The sequence below is a fragment of the Trachurus japonicus genome, chromosome 16 (assembly GCF_045865225.1).
Source record: "Trachurus japonicus isolate A0001 chromosome 16, Traja_1.0".
Classification (NCBI taxonomy): domain Eukaryota; kingdom Metazoa; phylum Chordata; class Actinopteri; order Carangiformes; family Carangidae; genus Trachurus; species Trachurus japonicus.
Window position 1 is genome coordinate 5381323 of NC_140922.1, and position 25184 is coordinate 5406506.

General features: G+C 41.6%; 2 protein-coding genes across 2 annotated transcripts in view; one reads left to right on the forward strand and one right to left on the reverse strand.

The window, feature by feature from the left end:
* The window catches only part of col28a1b (collagen, type XXVIII, alpha 1b), a 39329-nt gene extending 33380 nt beyond the window's left edge, over positions 1-5949 (forward strand). Inside the window, exons 32-35 of the mRNA XM_085803531.1 lie at positions 135-689; positions 2712-2896; positions 3608-3899; positions 5294-5949. Coding sequence (XP_085659657.1) covers positions 135-689; positions 2712-2896; positions 3608-3899; positions 5294-5466 — 1205 coding nt within the window. The 3' untranslated portion in view covers positions 5467-5949. The remainder of the gene's footprint in view (positions 1-134; positions 690-2711; positions 2897-3607; positions 3900-5293) is intronic.
* A 757-nt stretch (positions 5950-6706) lies between these two features.
* On the reverse strand, positions 6707-25177 carry ngly2 (N-glycanase 2). Its single transcript, XM_085803532.1, has 12 exons — positions 24562-25177; positions 22794-22933; positions 18734-18906; positions 17399-17559; positions 16985-17125; positions 16466-16587; positions 14639-14807; positions 13115-13260; positions 10889-11013; positions 10671-10797; positions 9617-9750; positions 6707-6938 (listed from the first exon to the last, which is right to left on the reverse strand). Exons 1-12 carry the CDS (start codon positions 25026-25028, stop codon positions 6813-6815), a joined length of 2031 nt encoding a protein of 676 aa, XP_085659658.1. The 5' UTR covers positions 25029-25177; the 3' UTR covers positions 6707-6812.
* Positions 25178-25184: the final 7 nt, after the last annotated feature.

The window sequence follows — 25184 nt, forward strand, 5'->3', positions numbered from 1 at the left end:
CTGCCAAGCAGTTTTTATGAATTAAAAAGTGTTTAACTGAAAGTGAGTGCTGTCACAGTTGAGCACGCCAAGTCTGCTGATTATCTATATCAACTCTGACCACCTGGGTGTGTCTCTGTCCACTGTCCCGTCAGGTTGCGGGGTGACGTGCCGTCAAACCCCCCTGGAGCTGGTGTTCGTGATCGACAGCTCAGAGAGCGTCGGCCCCGACAACTTCAACGTCATCAAGGACTTCGTGAACGCCCTGATCGACCGGGCGTCGGTCAGCCGGGACACCACCCGGGTGGGGGTGGTCCTCTACAGCCACATCAACATGGTGGTGGTCAGCCTCAGACAGGAGGCCACGCGGGACCAGATCAAGTCGGCCGTGCGCTCCATGACCTACCTGGGCGAGGGCACGTTCACCGGCAGCGCCATCCAGCAGGCCAGCCAGGTGTTCAAGGCGGCGCGGGCCGGGGTGAGGAAGGTGGCCATCATCATCACGGACGGGCAGGCCGACAAGAGGGATTCGGTGAATCTGCAGAGCGCCGTGACGGAGGCTCACGGGAGCAACATCGAGATGTTTGTGATCGGGGTGGTGAACGAGAGCGACCCCCTGTACGAGGAGTTCAAGAAGGAGCTCCACCTCATGGCCTCCGACCCCGACGGCGACCACGTCTACCTGATCGACGAGTTCAAAACGCTCCCAGGTGAACACCAGTGATCACATGATGCTTGTTTATGGGCCAGTTAAAGCAGAAGTAAGCGATATATTTGTGTTAATCTAAGTCTTAAATAGTTATATCTTCCGACAGCAATCACTTACATAGAGTGTTTGGTCTGAAACACGGGTCTGTCAGTCACTCTGCTCTGCTCTGAGCCCAGGAGAAAACTTTTCTTGTATCCTAGAAGTTTTATCCAATGGACTGTTATGGTGCGTTCAAGGCAACCCGTAACTCGTGTTTTTCCGACCTGTGAAGTCATACCAGTTCGATCTGGTACGAGTTCACGGGTCAGAAGTTACGAGTGGCCGTTATAGTGACTTTCACAGGTAAAACAGGTCGGAGAAACACGAGTGGGTTGCCTGGAACGCTACAAAGTCGTAAGTCGTGACTTGAAGCTGTAATTTACGGTTTCAAAAGCCTGCCTGGAACGCAGCATTAGCCAAAACGACCGGATCGCTTACTTCTGCTTTAACTCTATTTATAATAAGAGATACATTGCCTGTTTTAAAGGTCCCATATTATGAAAAACAGGTTTTTTCTGGTCTCTACATACATAAACTGATCCTCCCTGAGCCTACCAACTCCTAGAATGAGGAAAGCAAACGGGTCCTGCATCGACTCTGCAGCCCAGCGACTGGTAAAACGCTGCTCATACAGGCTGTTCAGACTCAGCTCCTGTGGTGATGTCACAACGGGAGTGAGGCCGGCCCCTCAGCGTGATATAAAACGCCTACCACGTCTATTTCTATGGCTGCAGTGCACAACAAGAAACTCCTGAGCTAAATTGATGAAATACCGATCAATTTTAAGTCATAAAGTGGTAATAATCTTTGCCGTGTACAGTAACCATGTTACTTAAAGGTGCAGGCACAGAAACAGCTTGTTCTCAGTAGAGCTCATTTGAGCGACTTTTAGACAGCCGACATTCAGGACCACGGATCAGTTTGGGGCAATACATTTCGAATACAGTTTAGTTGGACGTCTGACTGCTGAGTGAAATTGAGTAAAAAGAGTATAATATGGGATCTTTAATCCTCTGATCATTGTAAGTGATTTAAATTCAATCCAATGCAATCTGTGATTTGTTCAAATTGTTTAGTGGTGAATTCAAGACCATGGTGGTTGTTTTTCTCAGTCAGATTCTCATATCTACACAGTTCAATCATTTTGGTTGAGGTCTTTGGTCAAATAAATCTTAAACCACATTCACATAATCCATATTTAGCAGATTGTCTGACACCTGCAGTGTTTTAACTCTGATGATGCTCATTTAGTCATGATGAGTACGTAGTCTAAATAAATCAGTTTTCACTTTATGATTATTGGCTGACATTAGTAATAATAACACAACATCTACAGTATGCAAAATTGGAAATTGGAAAAAGGAAAAAAAAAAAATTATCAGTCAGATTAATCCAAAACTCACCAGATAAACTGATTATCATCATATTGTTATCATAACTCAGTATCATTACTGGTTGTTGTCAACACTGGTATTTCACTGGTGGCAGAAATTTCAAGATCAGGGCAAATAAAACCCACACAACCTGCACTGAAGATAGTTAGGAGAGGAGGAGAAAATATGTGGAGCACATTTATAAGTTGTGTGAACTGGTTCAGTCATAATGTAAAATACTGCAAGATGATTATATCTCTCCGAACTGACAAAAATTAGTCTCCTCCTGTGGGAAGCTGTTAGTGTGCAGTGAGGATTTGAAACTTAGAAAGTGAAAACACCAACCTGGACATCACAGAGTGAAAAAAATCTGTTATAACTGACAAAAATGTAGGTTGAAGATTAATCTAGTTCTTTATTTACATAGTGTAAAAAGAAAATTTCAAATAACACATTGCTGACACTTGGTGGCACCAAAGAGTTGAGGTGTATGCTGGTCAGTGTTGTGTTGAGGACGCTCAACCTGGAACAAACCTCTCCTTGACAGACACATGTGTACATAACTATACATAACTTATTTATTTACCCTTTACGTCTCTCTGGTCCCTCAGCTCTTGAAAGAAAACTGCTGAGACACATCTGTGAAGATGGAGAGAGGCCTTTGTTCAGCCCTTTCCCGAGCTCCAGGTTCCCCCCAGGCATCACTGAGGTCTCTGGTAACGTCCGGGAACCTCCGCACCGGACGGACACAGACACGCCCACCTTCACAGGAGACTTCAGGAGAGTGCAGAAAGTGGTGAGGAGAGTTGGGCTGGGGGGAAACAGTCACTGGGAGTCACAGAGGCCTCCAGAAATGCTACATAGTTTTTCATAATGGCATTACGTTTATACTGGGCACCAGGACACCATCCTCCTAGTGTAGATACAATATGGGCCTCCCTAATATATACATGTATTTTAACTTTATTTTTAAAGGTTTAGTTTAACATTTTGGCAAATTGGCCCAATGCCATAATCCCTATAGTTTTAGCAGTAGGTTTGTTACTTTTAATTGTCGGTGTAAGATATTTTTAGAACGGCGGAGCAAAGCTGTGAGCTGCTCAGAGCTACGCTACAGAGGCTAATAGAATTTCTTGGTTTTCCTAATCAAACTCATCAAATACACAATCCAACAACTCCACAACGCTCTGGTGGACAAGTTGTGTCCTGCACATTCACCACGCTATGAGATAATAACACAACGTTACGAGACAGAGTTGTTTTCGAGGCAAATGCAGAGACTGTTTGCCGAAAAACTGACCCCGACAGGAACACGCATCAGCTGTTTTGCATGAATTTACCTTGAAAACAACTCTGTCTCATAACGTTACGTTATTATCTCATAGCGTGGTGAATGTGCAGGTTACAACTTGTCCATGAGAGCGTTTTGGAGTTGTTGAGTTTGATGAGGGAAACTATCATCTTACCTGGATAATTAAAGGTCCAAAATCTCTCTCCTCTGGTGCAGCCCGGCCCTCCAGCCCCCCACCACAGCAAAGACCCCATCCCTGCACCCAGACCCAAGCCTGACGACAGGACGGCCACGGAAGCTCAGAGATTCCCGTTCTTTGACTGGGAGCCCTTCAGACCCGTGACGGAGTTCCTGCCTCAGTTTGAGGTGAAGAAGCCCTCGGTCCACATGGTGATGACCGGAGCCGTCGGGCCGGCCGGTCCCACCCTGAAGACCCCGACTGTGGAGAGGACGCCAGCGCCATCTCCACCGACCCCGCCGCTGCTGCCCTCTGACACGGACATGTCAGGTGAATGTTAAACAAGTCCTCTTCTCTGAGCTCATGAGATTGTTCTGTTTGTTATTCAAACATCCCACTTCATGCTTTATGTTACAATGCACAGGTTTAGCTACACACTCAGAGAGGTGAGCCCAGCAAACCGAGCTGACCTCGATGAGAGGCCGCCACATTTCAGTTCTCTGTGTTGCCAAAAATACAAATAAATTAAATTAAATTGAAATTATTTGCGTCAATTCATTTTGAAAGAGCAAAAACCAGTGGGGAATTCCAACCCCGTCACATGGTTTATTGCTGATCAATACTGGAACTATGATCAGTCAGTCAGTCAGAGACATTTGCAGTTATGGGGCTGGCCCTGCCATTATGGTCCAGTCAAACCTATACGGTCCTCTACACACTGTTTCTTACCTTATTCCCCACCCACAGTCTGATGTGAAAAGGTTGAGACAATGAAGTCAAGACAGAAGATTGACACCAGTCTCATCTCTCAGCAAAATAGCTTTGCAATAGAATATAATGGAAAAGTTTATTTATGTTAGTAATTCAATTCAAAAAGTGAAACGTATACCTTATATAGATCAATTACACATAGAATGAAACATTTCATGTTTTTATTTATTTAATTTATTTTAATTGTAATGATTATGATTTACATTTAATGAAGACCTAAAAATCAGTATCTCAAACAATTTGAATATTGGGAAATCCAAAAACGATGCGCTCAACCCTCCAAAAGTATAAATGGGTGCTGAATCCTCAAAACAAAAGTCAAATGTACAAAAAGTACAGGTCTGCACTCCAATTTAAAGTATTTATTGCCACACGACATTACACACCTGTGTGTGTTATGTATGCAGTGGTTTGCCTGATACACGCTGAAGAAGGGTTTCTCCTGAAATATTACAAAAGACCAATAAAAAAAAGCATTTTTAATATGGAAATGTTGACCCTCTGAAAAGGATGTCCATCTATATGTATCTATAGCATGGTTAGGTTAGGGCTATTTGACTTGAACTACTAGAAATTGACTTTTCCATGATATTCTAATTTATTGAGATGTACCTGTAGCACAGAGACTGGAAACAGCTGGCCTGGCTCTGGCCACAACTTTAAAGCGCTTTCCCTCATACATGTAAGAACCAATGTACTTCCTGAAATGTTGAATTATTCCTTTAAAATCCTAAAAGAAAAATGTACAGGAATGTAAATTGGATAAGTAGATAAAACCTTCAGCCCATATGATTTAAACTCTTAAACATCTTTTTATTACAGGATGATTATTTAATTTTACAAAAAAAACAAAAAAACAAAACTTCAAACTTTTCTTCAAACACAGCAGATAAAATATTTGAATATAAATTTTAAACTCACTTCAGACACTTTGTTTTTTGTCTCGTCTCCAGCGGAGCGGTGCAGCCAGGTCCTGGACCCAGGACCGTGTCGCGACTACATAGTGAAGTGGTACTACGACGCCACGGCCAACTCCTGCGCTCAGTTCTGGTTCGGAGGTTGTCTGGGAAACGGCAACCAGTTTGAGACAGAGAAGAGCTGCAGAGAAACCTGCGTCAAGGCCTGACGCGCACGGCCACGTCCGTAAAGCGCTCAAACTCCCTGCTCTGACTTCACGTGTGACTTTTTGTGCCACCGAGTTCACGTCAACTTCACTGCCTTAGTGTTTTTTTCTTGTAGCTACTTTGAAGAGAATAGGGACACAGTGAGCATCATTACAGCTAAACTAGCCTTCAGACAGAGCTTTAGGTCTTAAACTGTTGAGTATTATAAATCTGTTTTTTTCTTTTTCTGTTGGTCAGAGGAGTTCATGTACATGTGTGAACCCAGTGGAGCTAATGCAGAAACATTATGTCTGTGATGTTACTTACAAACCGTTGAGCAGTTCTGTAAAATAAAACATTTTAACCACTAACATTTCTACTCCGTAAGATAATCCTTTTGTATAATTCAATGATGTATTTTTTTACTCAATGTCTTTTTTTATGTGTGTTTTTTTAAATAGTGTGTAATGTCATTCAAAAACAAATAAATACACTTTTTAATCACACACACTTCAGGTTAAATGAGCTTATTGGGAGACACTTGGAGATTAGTGTTTGCTAAATGAATGTAATGTAGGAGAAATATTAGATTTGGCCTTGCGCCCGACAGCAGAACGTTAACAGGCTTTTTCGAACACATCAGCAGAGGAAGCAGCTGCTGCCGTAGTTGTGTTTAAACCACATCATTTTCCACATCCTCATTTCACCAAATTAGCTCCACACTGTCAAATAAATAAACTACAATTACCAGCCTCATGGTCGTACGCCTCCGCCACTCAGATCACATTCCTGTTTGTATCATATTAAACATAAACGTTGATATTTGTGCCAAGTGTGAAGGGATTCCGTTGACGACTTTGTAAGATATTGTGTTCACAGTCACTCTGACCTTTGACCTATGATTGCTAAGATCTAATCAGTTCATCCTCCAGGCCAAGCCAAGGTTTGTGCCAAATGGAAAGAATTTCTGTGGAGGCGGATGAGACCGGGTTGTGATAACTGAAGTTGGGAAGAATGAGCACCAGAAGAACAAGAGGATGATGACGCACCGAGAAACACTTCCTTCACCTCAAAGTTTCAAGTTGGAGATGATTACATATAATTAGTGAGGAGAGGCGGCTCTCAGGACAATGCATCTTCAGTGGCATAAAAAGCTGATGGAGTGGCTGCGAGGTTTCTTCTTGAGAAGAATGCAAATGGCCGGTGGTGATAGGGGAGTGCAGTCGCCTCCTGTCTACGCAAATGAAACAGGAGCGAGAGTGATGACAGTAGGAAAATAGAATTTTAATCTCTCACTTGATTGTACATTCAGTGTCACGTTAATACATGTAGATCAACGTTCAGGAAGTTTGAGTTTCACAGAGCGCCGTCACTTGTAGAAGACGAGAAAAGACGACATGATGATGGTTCCAGGCTGCCGAGACGGGTTCGGATCCTGCCTGTCAAACAAACCGAAGTAGACGATGGTGTTGGAATCTGATCCACTCAGGTCCAACTGAAAGAGGGAGAGGAACACTGTGTTAATGAACTTAATGAACCTGATCAAAACAAATGAAATTATGTTCATATTCTGGAAAGGAAAAGCCAACCAAGTCCCCGAAACTTTGAGACCAGCATGTGTTCAAACCGTCCCTCACTCTGACGACTTAAAAATAAAACAAAACTGGGTTTTGAAACCAGATTTAGACAAAAAGTCCATAAATAACATTCATTTTACAAAGAAAACAGGACATACAGGGAGTAAGTGAGTGTCATCTAGAAATAACAGGCAAAATATTAATGCAAAACAAGAGCTCAGAATAGAGTTTGTTTATAAAACCCGGGGCAGGGATGTCTTCATTATGTAGAGAGAGGGATTCTGGGAGCTGGTGCAGCTGTAGTGCCTTGCTTTACTACAGATGGAAATTAGCTGTTGAAGCTAAATCTGGTACAACAACCATCTTTTCATTCCTTTACAATTGATCAATGGTATTGTACACTGTCCTGTATTGAACTAAATTAAATGAATAATTACTAAATTCATTTAAAATACTTTAGAACAGCCTCTAGCAGGACAGTGGAGCAGGCTGACGTTATAGCCCAGGACGGTGCTCTGTGGGTGAGAGAAGCAGAGAGACTGGGCTGCCTGGAGCATGAACCAGCCGCCTCGCTTTCACCCGCTGGGTGTTTGAGAGCGAGTTGCCTCGGCTGTCTCCGGTGCGGAGGAGCTTCTGACTCCGTGGCTGCAGCTGTGGCACAACGCAGTAGTCTGCAGGAGTCTCTGGCTGCAAGAAGTTGCGCACCATTTGTGTAGTGACAGTGTAAGTGCATTTTCAGTGAAAAAACAAACAAACTTTGTCCCGACTGTGCCCCGGGTTATTAATTATCATCCTAAATACATATTTTACGGGGACGGTCTTGACGCAGGTGCCCTATTGCCCAATTGTTTCGTCCATGGTCCGACCTGACCACTGCCTCCTGGTTTTACTATTTAGAAACAGCTTCTCCTCACACTGATGGGCTCACTGGCTGTTGTAGGTCACACAGAGACATCAGCAGAAATGAGAGACTTTTGCACATGCAATTAAAAGTTCCTTGTAGGGGCTTTAAGTTATATTAACATTCAGAGGCAGAGCTGCAACTGGCTGTTTTCATTATCAACTATGCTGTTAATCATTTTCCATTTTATAGCCCATGTTGATGATGTGGCAGATCATCAAAACCCCTAATAAATTCAATCTATTATCACATTAAACTAATGATTAATGGAAAATCCTTAAAATGACTTAAATTACTATCAAAACTGTTGCTGCTTATTATTATCCTGTCAATCAAAAGAGGGAAAAAGAAACATGTAATTGAGTCACAGCTCAGTCCACATAGGAATCTGAATATGAGAATAAGAAAAGTGCTGCACATGACTGCAGAGAACATGAGGAGGATCAGGAGTTTACATCAGGAGCCTTTATGGTCAATAACTCACTTCAGAATAATTAAGCGCTCCTTAATTCTAATGGGCTTACTTCACTCAAATGCTTCACTTCAGTCTGACCTCAACTTCTGTGTGAGGTTCTTGTAAATCCACTGGAGGAACAGAGACGCACTGGGGCTTACACTTGTCCTCAGTTACCCTGAATACTGTACAGTGTGTGTGTGTGTGTGTGTGTGAGAGATCTCATTAGATTTCATATCTGAAAATAATCTCATGTTTCCTCGATGTGGATAAATGTAAAAGCCTCTAACAATAACTAAGTCTCAAAAATGCATCTGGTGGTTCAGTTGCACTGAGGAGAAATTCATTACCACAGTACATCAATGTAAAGGAGGGTTCGGGCTATTAACTGGTTTTATCTTACTGGATTCATTTCCTACTTTTGAGGCAACACGTTTCTATATGTGTTATACGTTTTCTCTATGTTAACGATGATTAGCAGCACCATTCAATACATTTTTGATCTTATCTATTATTATTTATATTTCAGGTTGACCACCGAGTAGACTTTTAATATCTGTGGAGTGCGGTTTGGATTTTAATGAACAAACTTAAGAGAAAAAGACCACAAAAAAAAAAAGATATGTGCTGCAGATCCAATAGCTTAAATATAGACAGAAAGATTTTACAACAAAAATGTTACAATACCTATGTAAAAAAAAAAAACCCCATTAATAAAAAATATGTGCAGTGTGAGCCTTGTGATAGACTGGAGACGTATCGAAGGTGAAACCACTCTGTCCTTATGACAGCTGGGAGTGGGTGGATGATGGATGGATGGATGGATGGATGGATGGATGGATGGATGGATGGATGGATGATGGATGGATGGATGGATGGATGGATGGATGGATGGATGGATGGATGGATGGATGGATAGACAGTGTGCGGTATAAAGTAGTTACAGTACAAAAAACAATAATACGTGGAACGGGAAGGGTTATATGGCCTTATTGTATATGGCCTAGGTGCAAGCTTATGTCATTCCGACAATTTCCCTTTACCTGCATTTCAGCCTCACTGGGCTGTTACCACGGTTACTGACTTCCCAATTAGAAAGATATGGCAGGACAGAAAACAGTTGCAAATGTACATATCCAGCATCACAGATCGTATTTCTGTCCTCCCGATGAACATAGGGTTAATAAAGCCTCTGCTCGTAGCTCTGGTTTTGGTCTCCACCAGCTTCCCCTGCCACCCACCTGCTTGGTGATGTCCATCCTCCAGGGGTCGACCTGGAGTCCGTCGCACCAGCCTCCTCGGCCGTACAGCCAGGTGCCGTGTTCGTTTGGTACCGCTCCCTCTTTCACCCGCATGGCGCAGCCCAGAGCCGTTCCTGAGGCAAAAAACAGAAACATATGAAACTCAGTGACAGTGATTACCTCCTCAGTCCTCAGGCCGATTCATCTATCAGCTGATTAACAGAAAATTAACTGATAACTGAACATGTCAGTCAATTAACAAGCAACATTTCAACTTCACAAATGTGAGGATATTTTTAAAATCTTAAAAAGCGTTATGTGTGAGTGATCATCTTTGAGTTTTGCTGACTGGGCAAAACAATACATTTATGAAATGTATTTTTCACCATTTCCACTTTAATAGATTAATAGATTCATCAATTTATTCATTGAAAACACAATGGGAACAAAATTAAACTTTTTTTTAACATTATGTGAACCATGAACATTTAAGGGTATCTAACTTCTATACAAACATGTATCTACTATAAGGTTATTGATCAATAAGAATAACAATAGAAATGTATTTTGCTTAAATGTATTAAAGCAGAACTGTTGATTTTTGACCCTGGAATAAGCAGCAAAACAAAACAATCTTAATTTCTGAGCTCATTAAAGCAGCATTAATCAATATTTTTTATAAACGACAGTGTATGAAATGGCAAAGTAACAAACTACAGAAGCCTGCAGGGAATTATTTCAGTCTTTACCACAACTTCACTGTTTTGTTTCACTCTTGCAGAGGAAAAATATTCACCAGTTGAACAGAGATGTTTATAAAGATGAAGTTTCTGCTGCCTCCTAGTGGTTAAAAAAAATCGCCAATGTAAATTTGAATTTTTTTTTTTCATTACCAATTTAAATTTTGGATGAAAAGTCCTAAAAGTGTACAGAAAACATGACATTTAAACATGTGCATCTCCTTGACTGGTGAACTGCCTCTACTGAGTAAAATCACGTGATGTGATGGAAAGCTCCAGAGCAGCTGCTAGAAAAAAAAAGGCCCATTTCTAACCTGCAGTATCGAATACGCGGGTGTTGTTGAACACGGCATTGACCAGAAAGTGGTGGGACGTGACGCAGAACTCTCCGCAGCCGTACTCGTCGCTGCCGTGGCCGGTGATGATGGCGACCAGCTCCACCTGGAAACACACACACACACACAGCTGCTGAGACGCTCCACAGACGGGACGGTCGCCATGGTGAAAACAATCGGTGTCATCGATACCTCACCTTTTTAGTAGAAGCCGGGACAGGGAATTTGATTGGCTGGTAGTTCTTGTTGTAATTTTTGTCGAAGGTCCCCCCGCTGTACAGTGACATCACTCTGAAGGGGCGGGGCTCCTCCACAAGGTTACCTGTGAAACCCAGAGCTTAGTAGCAACTGAAAATGTTTGAAACTTAACAAAATAAAACTGTGCTTTAACTCCTAGACAAATTGTAATTAAATTTCAAGTGACCAAACATGACGGCAGAGCTCTAACGGTTAATTTATTAATTAATCAAGAGGAAAACTGGCAGAATATGTGAGAGTTAATTCATTTGAGTCATTTTTTTTTATCATGAATTACTTTCATTTTGACAGTAACTGACTGACTACCACTGGGTTCAAGCACCATGGATTATTGTGATCCAAACCAATTTTTTTTTATATATCATGGACAATAAAGAATATAACATAGTTATCATTAGATCAAAATTAAAAGCTAATGTTTTCAATCTTTGGTCAATATTATTGCTTAGATTAAAATTGAATGGCACATTAAAGAAAAATGATCCCCGATCCCATAATCTCTTGTTTATGACCGATAAGACTACACAAATATACACATCGTATGTGATAAATAACGTTATCCACCGCTCCATGGATTGATTTCTTGCTGGATTCATTGCAAACAAATGCACATATATTGTAAATGAGGTTGCTCCTCAATATATCTCCGAGTTTAAATAAAGGTTATGAATGAATGAACATGGCGGAGAGGAGGGTTAGCAAAACAGAGGAAAAGAGACCAGACTTGCATAGTTCCCCTTTAACAGCTTGCTAAGCTAATAAAATGAGATCTGTGAGAAACAAGAAAAAGAAAAATATTTTTGGTTTGAAAATGTATTTACTTTAACTATTCTTTATATCTATCATAAAATAGCTTTTAGGTCCATTTAAATCATCACACTCAGTTGTACATGACAAATACATTTATAGAACATTATCAATTTAAATGTATCATGTTATAAACATTTTTAATTTAATTTCACAATAGATATTATCTGGTGGTTATTAGTGTGTGGACAGTGAAAATAACAACTGTTCATTATTTGGCATATCAAAACAAAACAAAACAAAAAAAACATCCACACAGCCAAACTTCCAAATAAAATGAGCCGAACTATCACTTAATACAATCTAAAAGCACATGATATGAGTCTCAAGAAAAACTAAAACTCATATCCGGCTCTAATCGTGTCAGACAGGCTCCTGATTATCCCCTGATCATCCTGTGCGTCACGGTCACACTGAACTGTAGTTGAGTCAAAAATCTTTCCGCAAGATAAAATCTTTGTTTTTGCTGTGATTGTCATGTCATCCCTGGTGCTGGTCTGTGCCAGTAACTATTTACAGGCAGACTGTTCCTTCCTGCCGACAGATTCCAGCTCTCTGCTTTTCAGAAAAAAAAACCTCCACTGAGAGGAAATGGACGGAAAATGTCCTGAGACGTTATTTAAGTAGTTGTTCTCCTTTATCACAGAGGGGGCGTCAGCTGGTTGCTGCTCACTGTCAGGTTGCCTCAAACAGGCTTTGGCTCATCTCACCATTAAATCCTGTGACACCACTGTCATGTGTTGACTCTGACACACATGGATAAAAGCTTATGTTATGTGTTTAATGGATGTAATTCACCATAACCTGCTGTGCTGTATGAACTGTACACTCTTAGGTCTGTGGCCGGGTGAAGGTTTCAGGGTGAATATCTCCCATCTTTGGTTGTGGTTTTGGACCACAGCATTTCTGTGGTTTTGTTAAGTCAATAAAAAATAATGAAGGTATTTGAGCGATAAAAGAAAGAAACAGTTGTCTGCAATTTCCTGCAACATTATCTATATCCAAATGTTGGTAAAATTAGAAACTTTGGGGAATTTGGGAGGATGCAAACAAGTGTACTGTTGCCATGGAGTTTGTTAGACAACAGTGGGATACAGCGTTTTTTTTTAGCTCACATCTGTACACACTTAAGCAAATTGGTTCCAATAAAAGAATACCAAATTAGCTTTTAGCAGTCCCTGTTTGTTGTGTATCCGATGTAGAGACAGCCATCAGTGAATTACTCTGATACTGAGGACAAAACTTAGAAACATGAGGATTCTCAGTTCAGTTCTGCAGTTATAAGGACTGCTGCTGTTTTCCTGTGATTTCAGATTTATGGACATTTACATCAGACAGGTTTGACTGAGTTATTTTACCTGTCTGGTTGCTGGTGCTGAACCTCAAGTTGAGGGAGACGATCCACGGCATCGCCCACGGCACCGTCTTCATGGTGAAGGTGCATTTGTTGCCGTCCAGCAGCGGGATGAGGGGCGTCACGTCTGTGAACCAGCGCCCAATGCCTCTGCAAAGTAACACACACAACTAGATCATATTTATCATCTCAAGAAACAAGATAGAGCAAGGAGCAAGTCATGTATGAGAAAGACATTAGTTATTCAGGCTGTTTTTAACAGCCACTGGAATAAGGACTGGGTGGTACAGCTCAAATCAATAAGCATCACCATATTAAAGGGATAGTTCAACATTTTGGCAAATTGGCCCATTGCCATAATCGCTATAGTCATAGCAGTAGGTTTGTTACCTTTAATTGTCGGTGCAAGCTATTTTTAGAACGGAGCACAGCCACAAGCTGCTCAGAGCAAGGCTGTAGAGGCTCATGGGATTTCTTGGTTTCCCTCATCAAACTCATCAAATACACAATCCAACAACTCCAAAATGCTCTGGTGGACAAGTTATGACCTGCACATTCACCACGCTATGAGATAATAATGGAACGTTACAAGACGTAGTTGTTTTCGAGGTAAATCCAGAGACTGCTTGCTGAAGAACTGCCCCTGAAGGCAACGCGCATCAGTGGTTTTGCATGAATTTCCCTCTAAAACAACTCTGTCTGGTAACGTTCCGTTATTATCTCATAGTGTGGTGAATGTGCAGGTCACAACTTGTCCACCAGAGCGTTGTGGAGTTGTTGGATTGTGTATTTGATGAGTTTGATGAGGGAAACCAAGAAATCCCATGAGCCTCCGTAGCGTAGCTCTGAGCAGCTCGCGGCTCTGCTCTGCCGTTCTAAAAACAGCTTGCACCGTCAATTAAAGGTAACGAACCTACTGCTGTAACTATAGCGATTATGGCAATGGGCCAATTTGCCAAAATGTTGAACTATCCCTTTAACAAGAACAATAACAACTGAATTACAGTGTTTGCAAGAGTGAAATACAAATATTGGTATCACTTTCAGATTTGTGCTGTACAGTAAATACAAAGCTACAACCAGGACGCTGTTAGCTTAGCATAAACACTGAAAACAAGGAGGAACAGAAGTCCAAGAACTGACCTACCAGTGCCTCCAAAGCTCAGTAATTAGCAAGTTTTATATCATTCATTCATAATTAGAAGAACAAAATGAAGAAAAAAAATGTTAAGATGTCAACTTGGTGTGCTGAAAGGGGTGATGTGATTGGTCAGTCACAGTGACTTCCTGGCAAAATGTTGAATTATTCCTTAAACATTTGTTGAGTGCCACACTCCTTTTATTGTATTAGAAAGCCTCAGAATTTTATTAAATATTTTAAAATCATTTTGAATATTTAATTTACAGAATAGAAACCAGACCCAAACACCAAAACCCACGTATTTATTCAAATCTGTGGATTATTCAGCGTGACTTCTCATTATTATAATCATTATATCTTTCATGGTGTTTAACGTCAGCATCTTACCTGCGGAAGGCCGTGATCCACCGGCCCAGCTCCATGTTGCAGTATGGACTGAGGCGATCGCAGCACACAAACAGCTGCACTGTGTGATCCCACTCGGCGCAGGACAAGTCCCTCTTGCCGGGACATGATAGGGACGCGTCCAGCTCCAACATGTCGAAGTCCAAAAAGCCTGTGGACAGACATAACCTACAGATGTTAGTGTCATTAGAGGGCTTTAAATGGCTTCTACTCAGCTGCTGCTGTAGTAAAACCTTCACACGGTCACTCTCAGATAATGATGGTTTTCAGAACAGGGAGAGCTGGAAAAGCTACAATAAACTTTCCATTTAACAGCTACCAGAACAATCTCACTTTTTTTTCTTGTTTTATTTATTTTGCATGAACATATCATTTAAAATAGTATGAATATTTATTATGATTGAGGATGTGCGAAGGGGAGGGGGTATGAAACCCAAAAGGGCTTATATGAAAACCCCACCCTTGAATAAATAGTTGTCACTTATGGAACAATGTGGCTGTTAATCAGGACTCTCAAGTTCTGAATTCAGCTTGGAGTGAGAGTTTTTTTGGGGGGGTGGGAGATATAAATTCTACACGACTACAGTATACTGTATGTATAGTGTGTATATATATATATATATATATATATTAGTATTATTATACTACCAGTATATTATACTATATATATTGTGGCATTTGTCCATATCGCCCTATGGTCAGTCCGTCACTGTCTGCAACCTGTGCACGCTTGTCAGAGCAATCAGAGTGTGTGCTCGCAGCACTGTGGAAATCTACAGTCGACTTTACCCGGCAACAAGAAATATTATTTCCCGATTGGCTGATAGGTCGCTAATTCAAGCCAGCTGTATGGATGGACTAAACATAGCAATCTGCCTTCGTATCATCCATTCATAGATTACTAATTAATGTGTGACGAGTTTTATCACTTCTTAGCATGAGAAATGTCATGTCTGGCGTGTGAATTGATTGAAATGTGTCTGTCATCCCTGTCAACATGGGAATCAGACCAACAACCTTAAGGTCAAGACAGAGCTAATCAGGCAGACACATGATCATCTTTCTATAAGCACTGATGCATTGAGTAGTGCACCCCATGTGTGTCTGTCTGTCAACCTGTCTGTGTGTAACTGTATCACATCAAGGTGGGGGTGTGGTTGTGTTTGATAGAAATGTATGGGAGATAGGGCTCATAGTAGATTAACTGCAGAGATATCAGAGGAGTCCCTGATTAATGAATTGGGCTCAGCTGTGGCTCTGGCCTGAGCCTCAAAGGTTGCCATGGTAATTTTAGGGGATTGCCATGACGATAGAAGGCAGAAATGTTGAGAAAGAGGGGGATTTTCTGCTTCATCACTGGTCTCACATTTGGGCTTATTCTGACAAAACGGTAGCTCCTATCAGAATAAGAAGCAGACCGCCAGCATCCAGAGGACTCCCCAAACACATTGATATGTTTTTGGTGTTTTTTGGGTAAATATTTTGGAAACTTGTGTAAGATAAAAACAGGGGTCCCCTCTGTTTGTCTTTGTGTTGGAGTCAATGGGCAGCCTGGGAGCGTCAGCCCTGTGGCACTAAATACTGACATTCAAACAGACACAGCAGTACAGTTCAGTAGTAGTTGTAAGCCTGTGAATATTCTCATTTGTCCAGCTCATAGTTATCTCAAGGACCGGTCCTAGTCTGGTCAGATGCGTACATGAACTGATGAAGCCTCTTGGATGAGAGGTGAAACGTCTTCCTAGACAAATAACCAAGTCCAGTTGCGTTTGATTTAAATTTCATTGAGATAGTAGTAGTTGTAGTTACCTGAAGGCAGGTCGACTGTAGCCACTGCTCCTTTCTCACCCTGCATCTGGACTTTGTCAAAGACGGGAACCACCTTAGCAGGACTTTTAAGTTTGACCTGCAGATCTGCATAGAAATCAAACCTGGAGACAAGGACCACAAGGTTAAAGATAAAAAAACATTATGACTACTTGGTTTAAGTGAAATGTAAGAGAAAGAGCAAGAGATGCTGTTGATCATTTAACGTTTTCTTTGCACAAACCACCATGAACCAATATATATATTTCAAACCGAACTGATACATGAATAAAAAATACATTTTCTTATTAAATGAGTAGCATTTTCTCCTCATTAACATCTTGGTATAATTTAAATGTTGGAGCATAAACATCCACACTGAAATAGCCTATACCTATACAATCTAATTTAACACAACTCATTAAAACCACAATGTATAATGATAAAAAAAACAGTAATAATAAAGCTGATGGTGTTTATTTTTGATAGAAGCAGGCTGCTGGTTACAGTGGAGTCTCTCACCACTGCGCCTGCCAGTTGACAAACTTGAAGGAGGGGTAGAGGAACCAGCCCATCTCAGCCAGCGCCCCCTGTGGGTCAATACTGATGAAGAAGTTTGGGGAAGGAGTCCTCTGGAAGGACACATTCACCTTCTGTCCAAACCTACGAAACAAATGCAATTATTATACCATCATTTAATAACACACATTTACATTTACACATTTACATTAAACAATTACATAGTTTAAAAAAAAAATCTCTTATCAAGAGCTTTCTAATTTCATTTCCTCTTCTGAAGACATGTGGGAAATTATTTAGAAGAGTTTTATCTTGGACAGAGTCAGGCTTCAGAGAACCACTACTGTAACCTTTTAAAAAGAACAGTTAATCTATGTTGAGGAAGTTGAGCAACAGCGACAGTTGGGCCGGTCTTACTGTAGCGCCTGAGCAACCGACGGCTCCAGGTGCACCATGGCAGCTGGGATGCCCAGCTGCGAATAACATTCATCCCCAACGCAGTTCATGTCCTGGATCGGGTTACCGGGGAGAGCGTAGACAAGGACACCGGTGGCGTTGGATTTGGCCATGGACCGCACCTGGAAGGATGGAGAGCAGCCGATGCTGATGAATTCACATGAAATCAAAGGCAGCACGGTGATGTTCACAGGAAGACATGGAGACGACAACACTGTGTGTGGGTGAGCTACAAAGAACAAAAGGCATCAGAACTACAACTTAACAATCTTACATTATTTCCTTTATGGATTAAATCATTGAAATAACATAACATAAAATATATATAATTAAGAAAAGTTATCACAATGCTTCCATTGTAAAACATGATGTTTTACAATGATGAAACAGAGAAAAGCTGAAAATCTGAAACCAAATAATATTCAGCATTTCTGTTGCATGAACAAGACAAACAATTAATCAGTTGTAGAAAATAGTAACAACTAATGGATTTTTTGTGCTTAAATGCTGCGTCGTCAAATCAGCATCAGAAAATATGATAAATATTATTCAACAGTTCCCTTCTGTGACTTCTTCACTACATGTCTGTGGATCCACTTGTTTTAACTGGATTACCCTCCATCCTGTAACATGTGACTTTGGTGTGACATTTATACAACTGTTCACAGATTCCACATTTTCATTCATGCACATGAGCAAAGAAAATGAATCATTTAGGCCTCTATAATACTTTAGCTAAAGAAAACCTTCCCTGCTATTGAACACTGTGACCCACCATAATCAAACTGAATTATTTTACAAACCTCAAAATAATCTGAACATCCTGGGTCTGTGTAGAGTTCTAATATCATTTTACGGGTTTTTCCATCAAGATATAAAAATATTTAATGTCACTTCGAAAAAGTTAGGTCTAGAGAAACTGAAAATGCTGGCCCACTCAGCTCATTAATAATTAGGTGATCTGGAATATTTTCTTGAAGAAAGTGACGAAATTCACTGATTCCAGCTCCAATCAGAGGATTTAGAGATTTAAATTCTTGAGTTGAAGCCAAAAAATGAGTTTTATACAGTCACAGTGGCCTTTCACTTTTGACCACTAAAATCGAATGCCTTAATCCTTTAATTCATGTGAATTTTTGTTCCAAATCAGAAGAAACACCCTCAAGGTGCAACTGAGATCACATTCACAAGAATAAGAAGTGTGGACAGGGAGTGAACCTGAAATCATCATTCCTTTATCTGTTCATCTTCATCATCACCATCACACTGCATGAGCTGGAGGAGGAGGCGACAGACCTTAGTGAAGAAGGAGCAGCTGCCCTCCGAGACCCAGGCCACAGCTCCTGCCACAGACGGGGAAGGATCGCACCCGTTCCCTGCATCAACCAGATTGGACCCCTGACCCCAGCGTGCCATGAGCCAGTCGTACCTGGCGTCTAGTCTCTTGACGATGACAGGCATGTTCCACCCTGTGTGAAACAAGATATAATTATAGCTGCTGCGCAGCGATGGGTCGGGTCCGGGCTACTTTTGGGCAAATTTAGGCAATTCTGAGCAACAAACAGGAGAATAGGAAGACAGGACAGTTGACCTTATTCAATTTGCATCAGTTGAGGATTGAACCCACAGACTCGGGAACCAAAGACTGTTGTCTATCGCACTGAGCTACTTGACAAGTGGCATTCAACAGTGGCTTCACAAATTGAGTAAGCCATTCACTGTCGTGTAGGCAGATTTGAAACCACAGTAAAAAGAAAAATCAGTTTTTGAGGTAAAATAATGATATGTATTTGTCAAACATCTACTATGAGTCTAAGATGTTAGGAGCCTTCGCACATGGTCCAGTCCAAGCTATTTGGATCATCATCGTCATCATCTCCCTTGCTGGGTCTCGAACTCACAATCTCTGACACCAAGAACCAGCTCTTAACTCGCTGAGCTAATTGGCTGTTAGTGAGACCTGCTGTGTAGCTTCATTTATCCACTCAGGTGAGTCAGTGCCCGGGCAGCCATTTATCCACTCAGGTGAGCCAGTGCCCGGGCAGCTGTTGTGATGAAATGGTCAAAATTTCAGAAATTCAGTCATCTAAACAAAAATCTGATAATACATAAATTGCATCTTGACAGCATGGAAATGTTGGTGATTTGTTTTTAATGATAAGTGTTTTGCTTCATAAGAGAAAATATGATGTTTATAAATTCCACTCTCACATTGACTGCAGTTGTTTCCATGAGAGCAGAATTCAAAATGTTCTAGAAAATTCAGTTTTTGAGATAAAATTCTGATATTTGCTAAACTTCATCAACCATGACTCCAGAATATTCTCATTTTTTTTCAGGAAGATTGAAAATGTATTTATCAAGAATTTGATGGTATATGTTTACAGTAGTGTTTACAGTCAAATGTTTTCATGCACTGTAGGCTCAATTTTTGCTTAATCAAAAATCCGAGAAACAAGTTTTGTGGAGGACAGTCTGGAGATGCTCTGTAGCAAGTTTGGTGACAATTGAGCAAAAATTGTGGGAGGAGATACATTTTAAAAGTTTTACAGTTATTGAAAAAAACAGAGTGATGGACTTCATAATTTGTAATAAGTTTAAGTGGACAAAAGTTTCAGCAGTATTGAGGCTACATTGTGGTGAAGTTTCAACACTGTAGCATCTACCGTTGGTTTGGTAGGAATTTTTAAAGTTTTTAAATTTAAACGCTTATTGTGCCCTTGGAGTTGAGTGAATCTGGCATGGGGTTGGATGTTTCTGTGAAGTTTGGTGAGTTTTCACCCATGGGAAGTATGACTTCCTTGGAAGAAGAAGAAGAAGAAGAAGAAGAAGAAGAAGAAGAAGAAGAAGAAGAAGAAGAAGAAGAAGAAGAAGAAGAAGAAGAAGAAGAAGAAGAAGAAGAAGAAGAAGAAGAAGAAGAAGAAGAAGAAGAATTCCTAGGAATACAATAGTGTCCTGGCAGCTGTGCTGCCCGGACCCTAATAATAGTGCAACTTTGAGAAAGAGATAAGAAATGTGTTGTGAATGTACAGTTTCTTTGTGCATGCAGGAGCTCTTCAGTAATAGAAAGTGACATTTTGTCATTAAAGCCGCTATAAAGAACTTTAAACTGGATATGCAACAGACGACACTAGCGACAGTATGCGCTAGAGCTCATGGGAAAAGCAGTCTTCAGACACTACTGCTTTTGTCTACAGGGGTCGCCAAAATCAACACAAAATAAAAGTTCTTTGTAGATGCTTTTAGTCGATGTGGGCAGGGAAAAGCTTCTGGAAGAAAAGACAATAGCTGCTTTGCCACAGTCGTGATGTGATAAAGTCATAAAAATGCATCCAATGCAGATTTCATATTGGAAATCGCAAAAATCTGTGCCTCCTAGAACCTGATACGATGCCCAAACTTGCACAGAAACCACACCCACTCTCTCCTTCTGCATTTTTAGGGGCCAGGCTGCCAGGAACCTATTGTTTTCGCCAGTATTCTTCTTCTTCCTCTTCTTCCTTGGAAATCCTACTTCCCAAACTTGAAAAATCACCAAACTTTGCACAAAGGTCCAGTCCCATGCCAGATTTGCTCAAATGCAAGGACATGGGGGGGATTCCTAACAACTTTGCAACTTTCACCAAAATGTTCCCCCAATAATTTAGAAACCTTTTTTTCAAAAACAGTAGAACTTATTAAACCTTACTTGTAAGTCTCAGAATTTTTGCTCAATTGACACCAAATTTGCCATGACCTCATCTTCAGACCATCCTGCACAAAAATACCACCCGGCTTTTTGATAACACCGATGTTCTTGATGTCTTCCTATTTAGAAGCCGTATCCATGCAGCCAACAGGGTTTCCGCTACATGTAATTGATCGTGGCGCACCGCCACGGCAAAATAAAAGCCGCCACACCTTCAGAATGATGATTTTTCTTTATTTTTTTATTTTATTTTAATGTTAAAGCAGAAGTAAGCGATCCGGTCGTTTTCGCTAATGCTGCGTTCCAGGCAGGCTTTTGAAATCGTAAATTACAGCTTCAAGTCACAACTTACGACTTTGTAGCGTTTCAGACAACCCACTCGTGTTTTTCCGACCTGTTTTACCGGTGAAAGTCACTATAACGGCCACTCGTAACTTCCGACCCGTGAACTCGTACCAGATCGAACTGGTACCACTTCACGGTCGGAAAAATACGAGTTTCCTTGAACGCACCATAACAGTCCTCGTCCCTACTTCGCCACATTCACGGTGTCCCTTGGCTGCACACACAGCCCTGCATGCCGTTCTCTCTCCTCATTGGATAAAAACTGTAGGATACGATAAATGTTTTCTCCTCGACTCAGAGCAGAGCAGAGTGACTGACAGACCCGTGTTTCAGACCAAACACTCTATGTAAGTGATTGCTGTCGGAAGATATAACAATTTAAGACTTATATTAACACAAATATATCACTTACTTCTGCTTTAAAACAATGTAAAGCAGGGTTTTCCACTAGGGATTGCACAGACTAGTCTACTACTACTGTGCAACCCCTGCTCCACGATGACGTTTTGAGCTTGACGTCGACTAGTCGCTGATCATGTAACAATAGGCTACAAGAGTAGCGGCTTGAAACAACAGCTGAGTGCGCTGAATGAAAAAAATACGAGCGCCGTCAAGCTGGATAGAACGAGCGCGTACCAGACAGGAAGTCGGGCACAGAAAAGGCGAGAGAATCCGGTCAATTTTCAAAATAAAATAATTAATTATGATTAAGTTTGCTTGTCCGTCTATAAATATTTGTCAGTTGCGTCTGCACACAAGACACACATCCATACATACAGTGCTAGAGACAGACCTGTGTGTGTCTGTGGAAAACTGAGTAGCCTACAGACGGGTCGATGTTTGACCAGCGGAGAGAGAAGCTGATGCCATCAGCTCCGCTTCCGCTGGCAGTGTGTCCGGGCTGCCGGCAATTTAAAAAAAATAAAAAACTCCGCTCATATCGACAGCTTTACGTCACGCACAACAACAGCAGCAACCAACCAGGAAAAACTAAAACTGTGAGTGAAACTGTGACTGAGCAGGACTGTGATGGTGACGAGGCCTGTGTGTCGTTTTCCTCCCTAATTGTTTAATGGACAGTAGCTACAGTATTATCTTTTGCACCTGTATAGGAGTGTAGCTATGTTACAAAAAACAAACTGATTTACAGCTTGTTGTTTATAAAGCTGCTGTACTGTGGACTAATTTCTGTGCATTTCTGCCCCCCCCCCCCCCCCGTCGATCAGACCACCCTCGCCGCCACTCTTTAAAAAAATCCTGGAGGAAACACTGAGCCACCTTCATCTCTATTGGACGGGTCAGACAACAGCCTCGTCCTCTTACCCTCGGAGGTGAACGCAACCTGGGAGAGGCCGCAGTTGTGTCCCATGCAGCTCCAGTAGTAGAGCACGTTGGGGATCCAGTTCCCCAGAGCGAAGACCGGCACTGGAGAGAAGTGAAGCCTGGACAGGACCTCCTTCTTACTGCAGAGAGGAGCAGGGAGGAGCAGGGAGGACATGAGTGAAAATGTGAAGAAGCAGTTCGTTCACAATTCATGTTGACGATCAAACACTCACACTGAAATAACTACACATGAGATTAGTTGGAACTGTTTTAGATTAAAAGCAGGGCATGCTGTGGGTGACTGAGAATCACTGGACCGAGGTTAACAACAGCTTGCCCTTTATGTCAGACATCTCAGGCTAAATTCACTTCAAACATAATTAGAAAAAGACTCTGAAACTCAGGGATTAATATTTAGGTACAAGTCACTACCCAAGAACAACATCTCTTTTAGTTAGTTTCAGGTTGTAACTGTGCTTCCTCTTTTTGGCTTTGGTTTATGTGTTTGTGAGACTGTTTCCCCTTTTCATGTTTTATGTTGCTAGTTTGATCTGGTTTAATTTGTTTTATGGCTGTATCTTACCTAGATCAATGTTGTTGTTGTTGTTGTTACCATTTGAACACTCATTGGTCTTTAATGATGAGCCTGTTGTGATTTGTCCATTTGAGTCTGTGAGCTAAATTTTCAATGTGAGACAATAAAGGCTGAACAGACGTGTGTTACCGTTATTATTTTTTAATCTCTGTTAAGAGCAGAGATTTCAACTGTGATGAATTTACCTCTTAACTAGAGTCGGTTTCCACCTGATGAGCTGTTACACCCCAGTGGTGGAAAACACCCAACACTTTCATTCAAATGCTTTAGCACAGATATGAGGAACTGAGTTTTTCCATTTCAAGTTCATTTGCCTTTTTTTATTTATTTAATGGGAATTTAATTTACTAGTTACAAAAGAGAGATAAATATTTAACCTGAAAAAACAAAACATCATTATATATCCTCCCACGGTGTGCATATTGCTGTGAAATATTAGGCCTACCTGCCGAACTATTCTATTTAACCTACTGTATGAAATTCATGAATACTTTTCCTATTTAAGTCCCATTCATTCCCAAGATATTTTATCGACCTCATCAACACATGTTACAGTTGCTCCAAGAATAGAGCATATGAAGAAGATAAAAAAAATTAAGACAAAATGTTATATACTAGGCTATAAGATAAATTATGCAAAAATGTAGCCTAACAAAAAAAAATTGTAATTATATTACAAATAGGCCTATAAGTTTTGAGACTGCACCGTCTTGTGTACCATATTGTCTTTGTTTGCCTTATTTTGTTCTTTTCTTAAAGATTTTTTTATATAGTTTAATACTTTTGATTTAACTGCACCAGTGCTGATCCATGTCACTTTCCCCACTGAGGGATGAATAACTCTCTTATGATCTTCTGAAACAGAAGCCTACCATAGTATATGTATAAAGCTGTTTCACTCTGGATTCTTTGACAGCACATAACGGATTTGTAGCTATTGTAGGATTTTGAAACAGTTTCATCTTTTGTCAGCCTGGTCTGCTGCATTTACTGAGAACTACAGTGATAACGGATCTGAATACTTCCTGGTTGGTTCTGGTTTCCCCTGTGGTCCCCAGAGATGGAACTGCAGCAGGTGTGTTGTTGTATGTTGTTTAACTTTTATGTTAGGGTGAATAGGCCTATACTGGTCTGTGTTGCAGCCCCCCCACCCCCCCACCCCCCACCGGTCACCTGCGCATGGCGGCCCGCTGCAGCTGCTCCCTCATCCACAGAGCATCAGTGACCGCGGAGTCGTCCAGGGACAGGAACAGGACCTGGCTGCTGTCCGGCAGGTCCTGCACCAGGCTGCTCAGGGACGACTCCGAGCTCCACAGACACTCCAGGAACCCGGACTTGTTGGTGAAGGCATGGATGAGCACGGGTCCCCCAGCAGCTCCGGGCTGGTAGGAGAAGTCCCCGTCCAGGGTCGGGACTCTGAACGCGGGCGCGACGTCTCCCGGCTCGGGTCCGGTAGAGACCACCGGACCGCTGCCTTTCCTGGATTTCAGCGACACCGTGTTGTCCTCCTGGGACTCGCAGACCCGGTCCCCATGCTCGGTCAGTGTCGTCCGCTGCCAGGACCTGCCCCCGGCTCCAGTCACATGAGCTGTCACAGCGAGGCACCACAACAGCGAGGACAGGGAACGCAGCACAGCCATATTCCCGTTGGCAGCGAGGGACCGTGAACTCACCACAAGCAGAAACCTGAGGGCATGTCTTTGACAGGTGACTTTAAAGGCTCCTTCCCCCTCTGTCTTTACGCAGACTTCCTTAATTCACTTCCAAACATTTGAGTCGGGGGCGGGCTGTGTGCT

Coding starts and splice junctions, on each gene's coding strand:
- ngly2 (XM_085803532.1), bottom strand. CDS start 25,028: ATGGCTGTGCTGCGTTCCCTGTCCTCGCTGTTGTGGTGCCTCGCTGTG. Junction 14,808..16,465: donor TACAGTCGACCTGCCTTCAG/GTAACTACAACT, acceptor GTCTGTCCACAG/GCTTTTTGGACTTCGACATG. Junction 9,751..10,670: donor CCGCGTATTCGATACTGCAG/GTTAGAAATGGG, acceptor TTTTTGCCTCAG/GAACGGCTCTGGGCTGCGCC.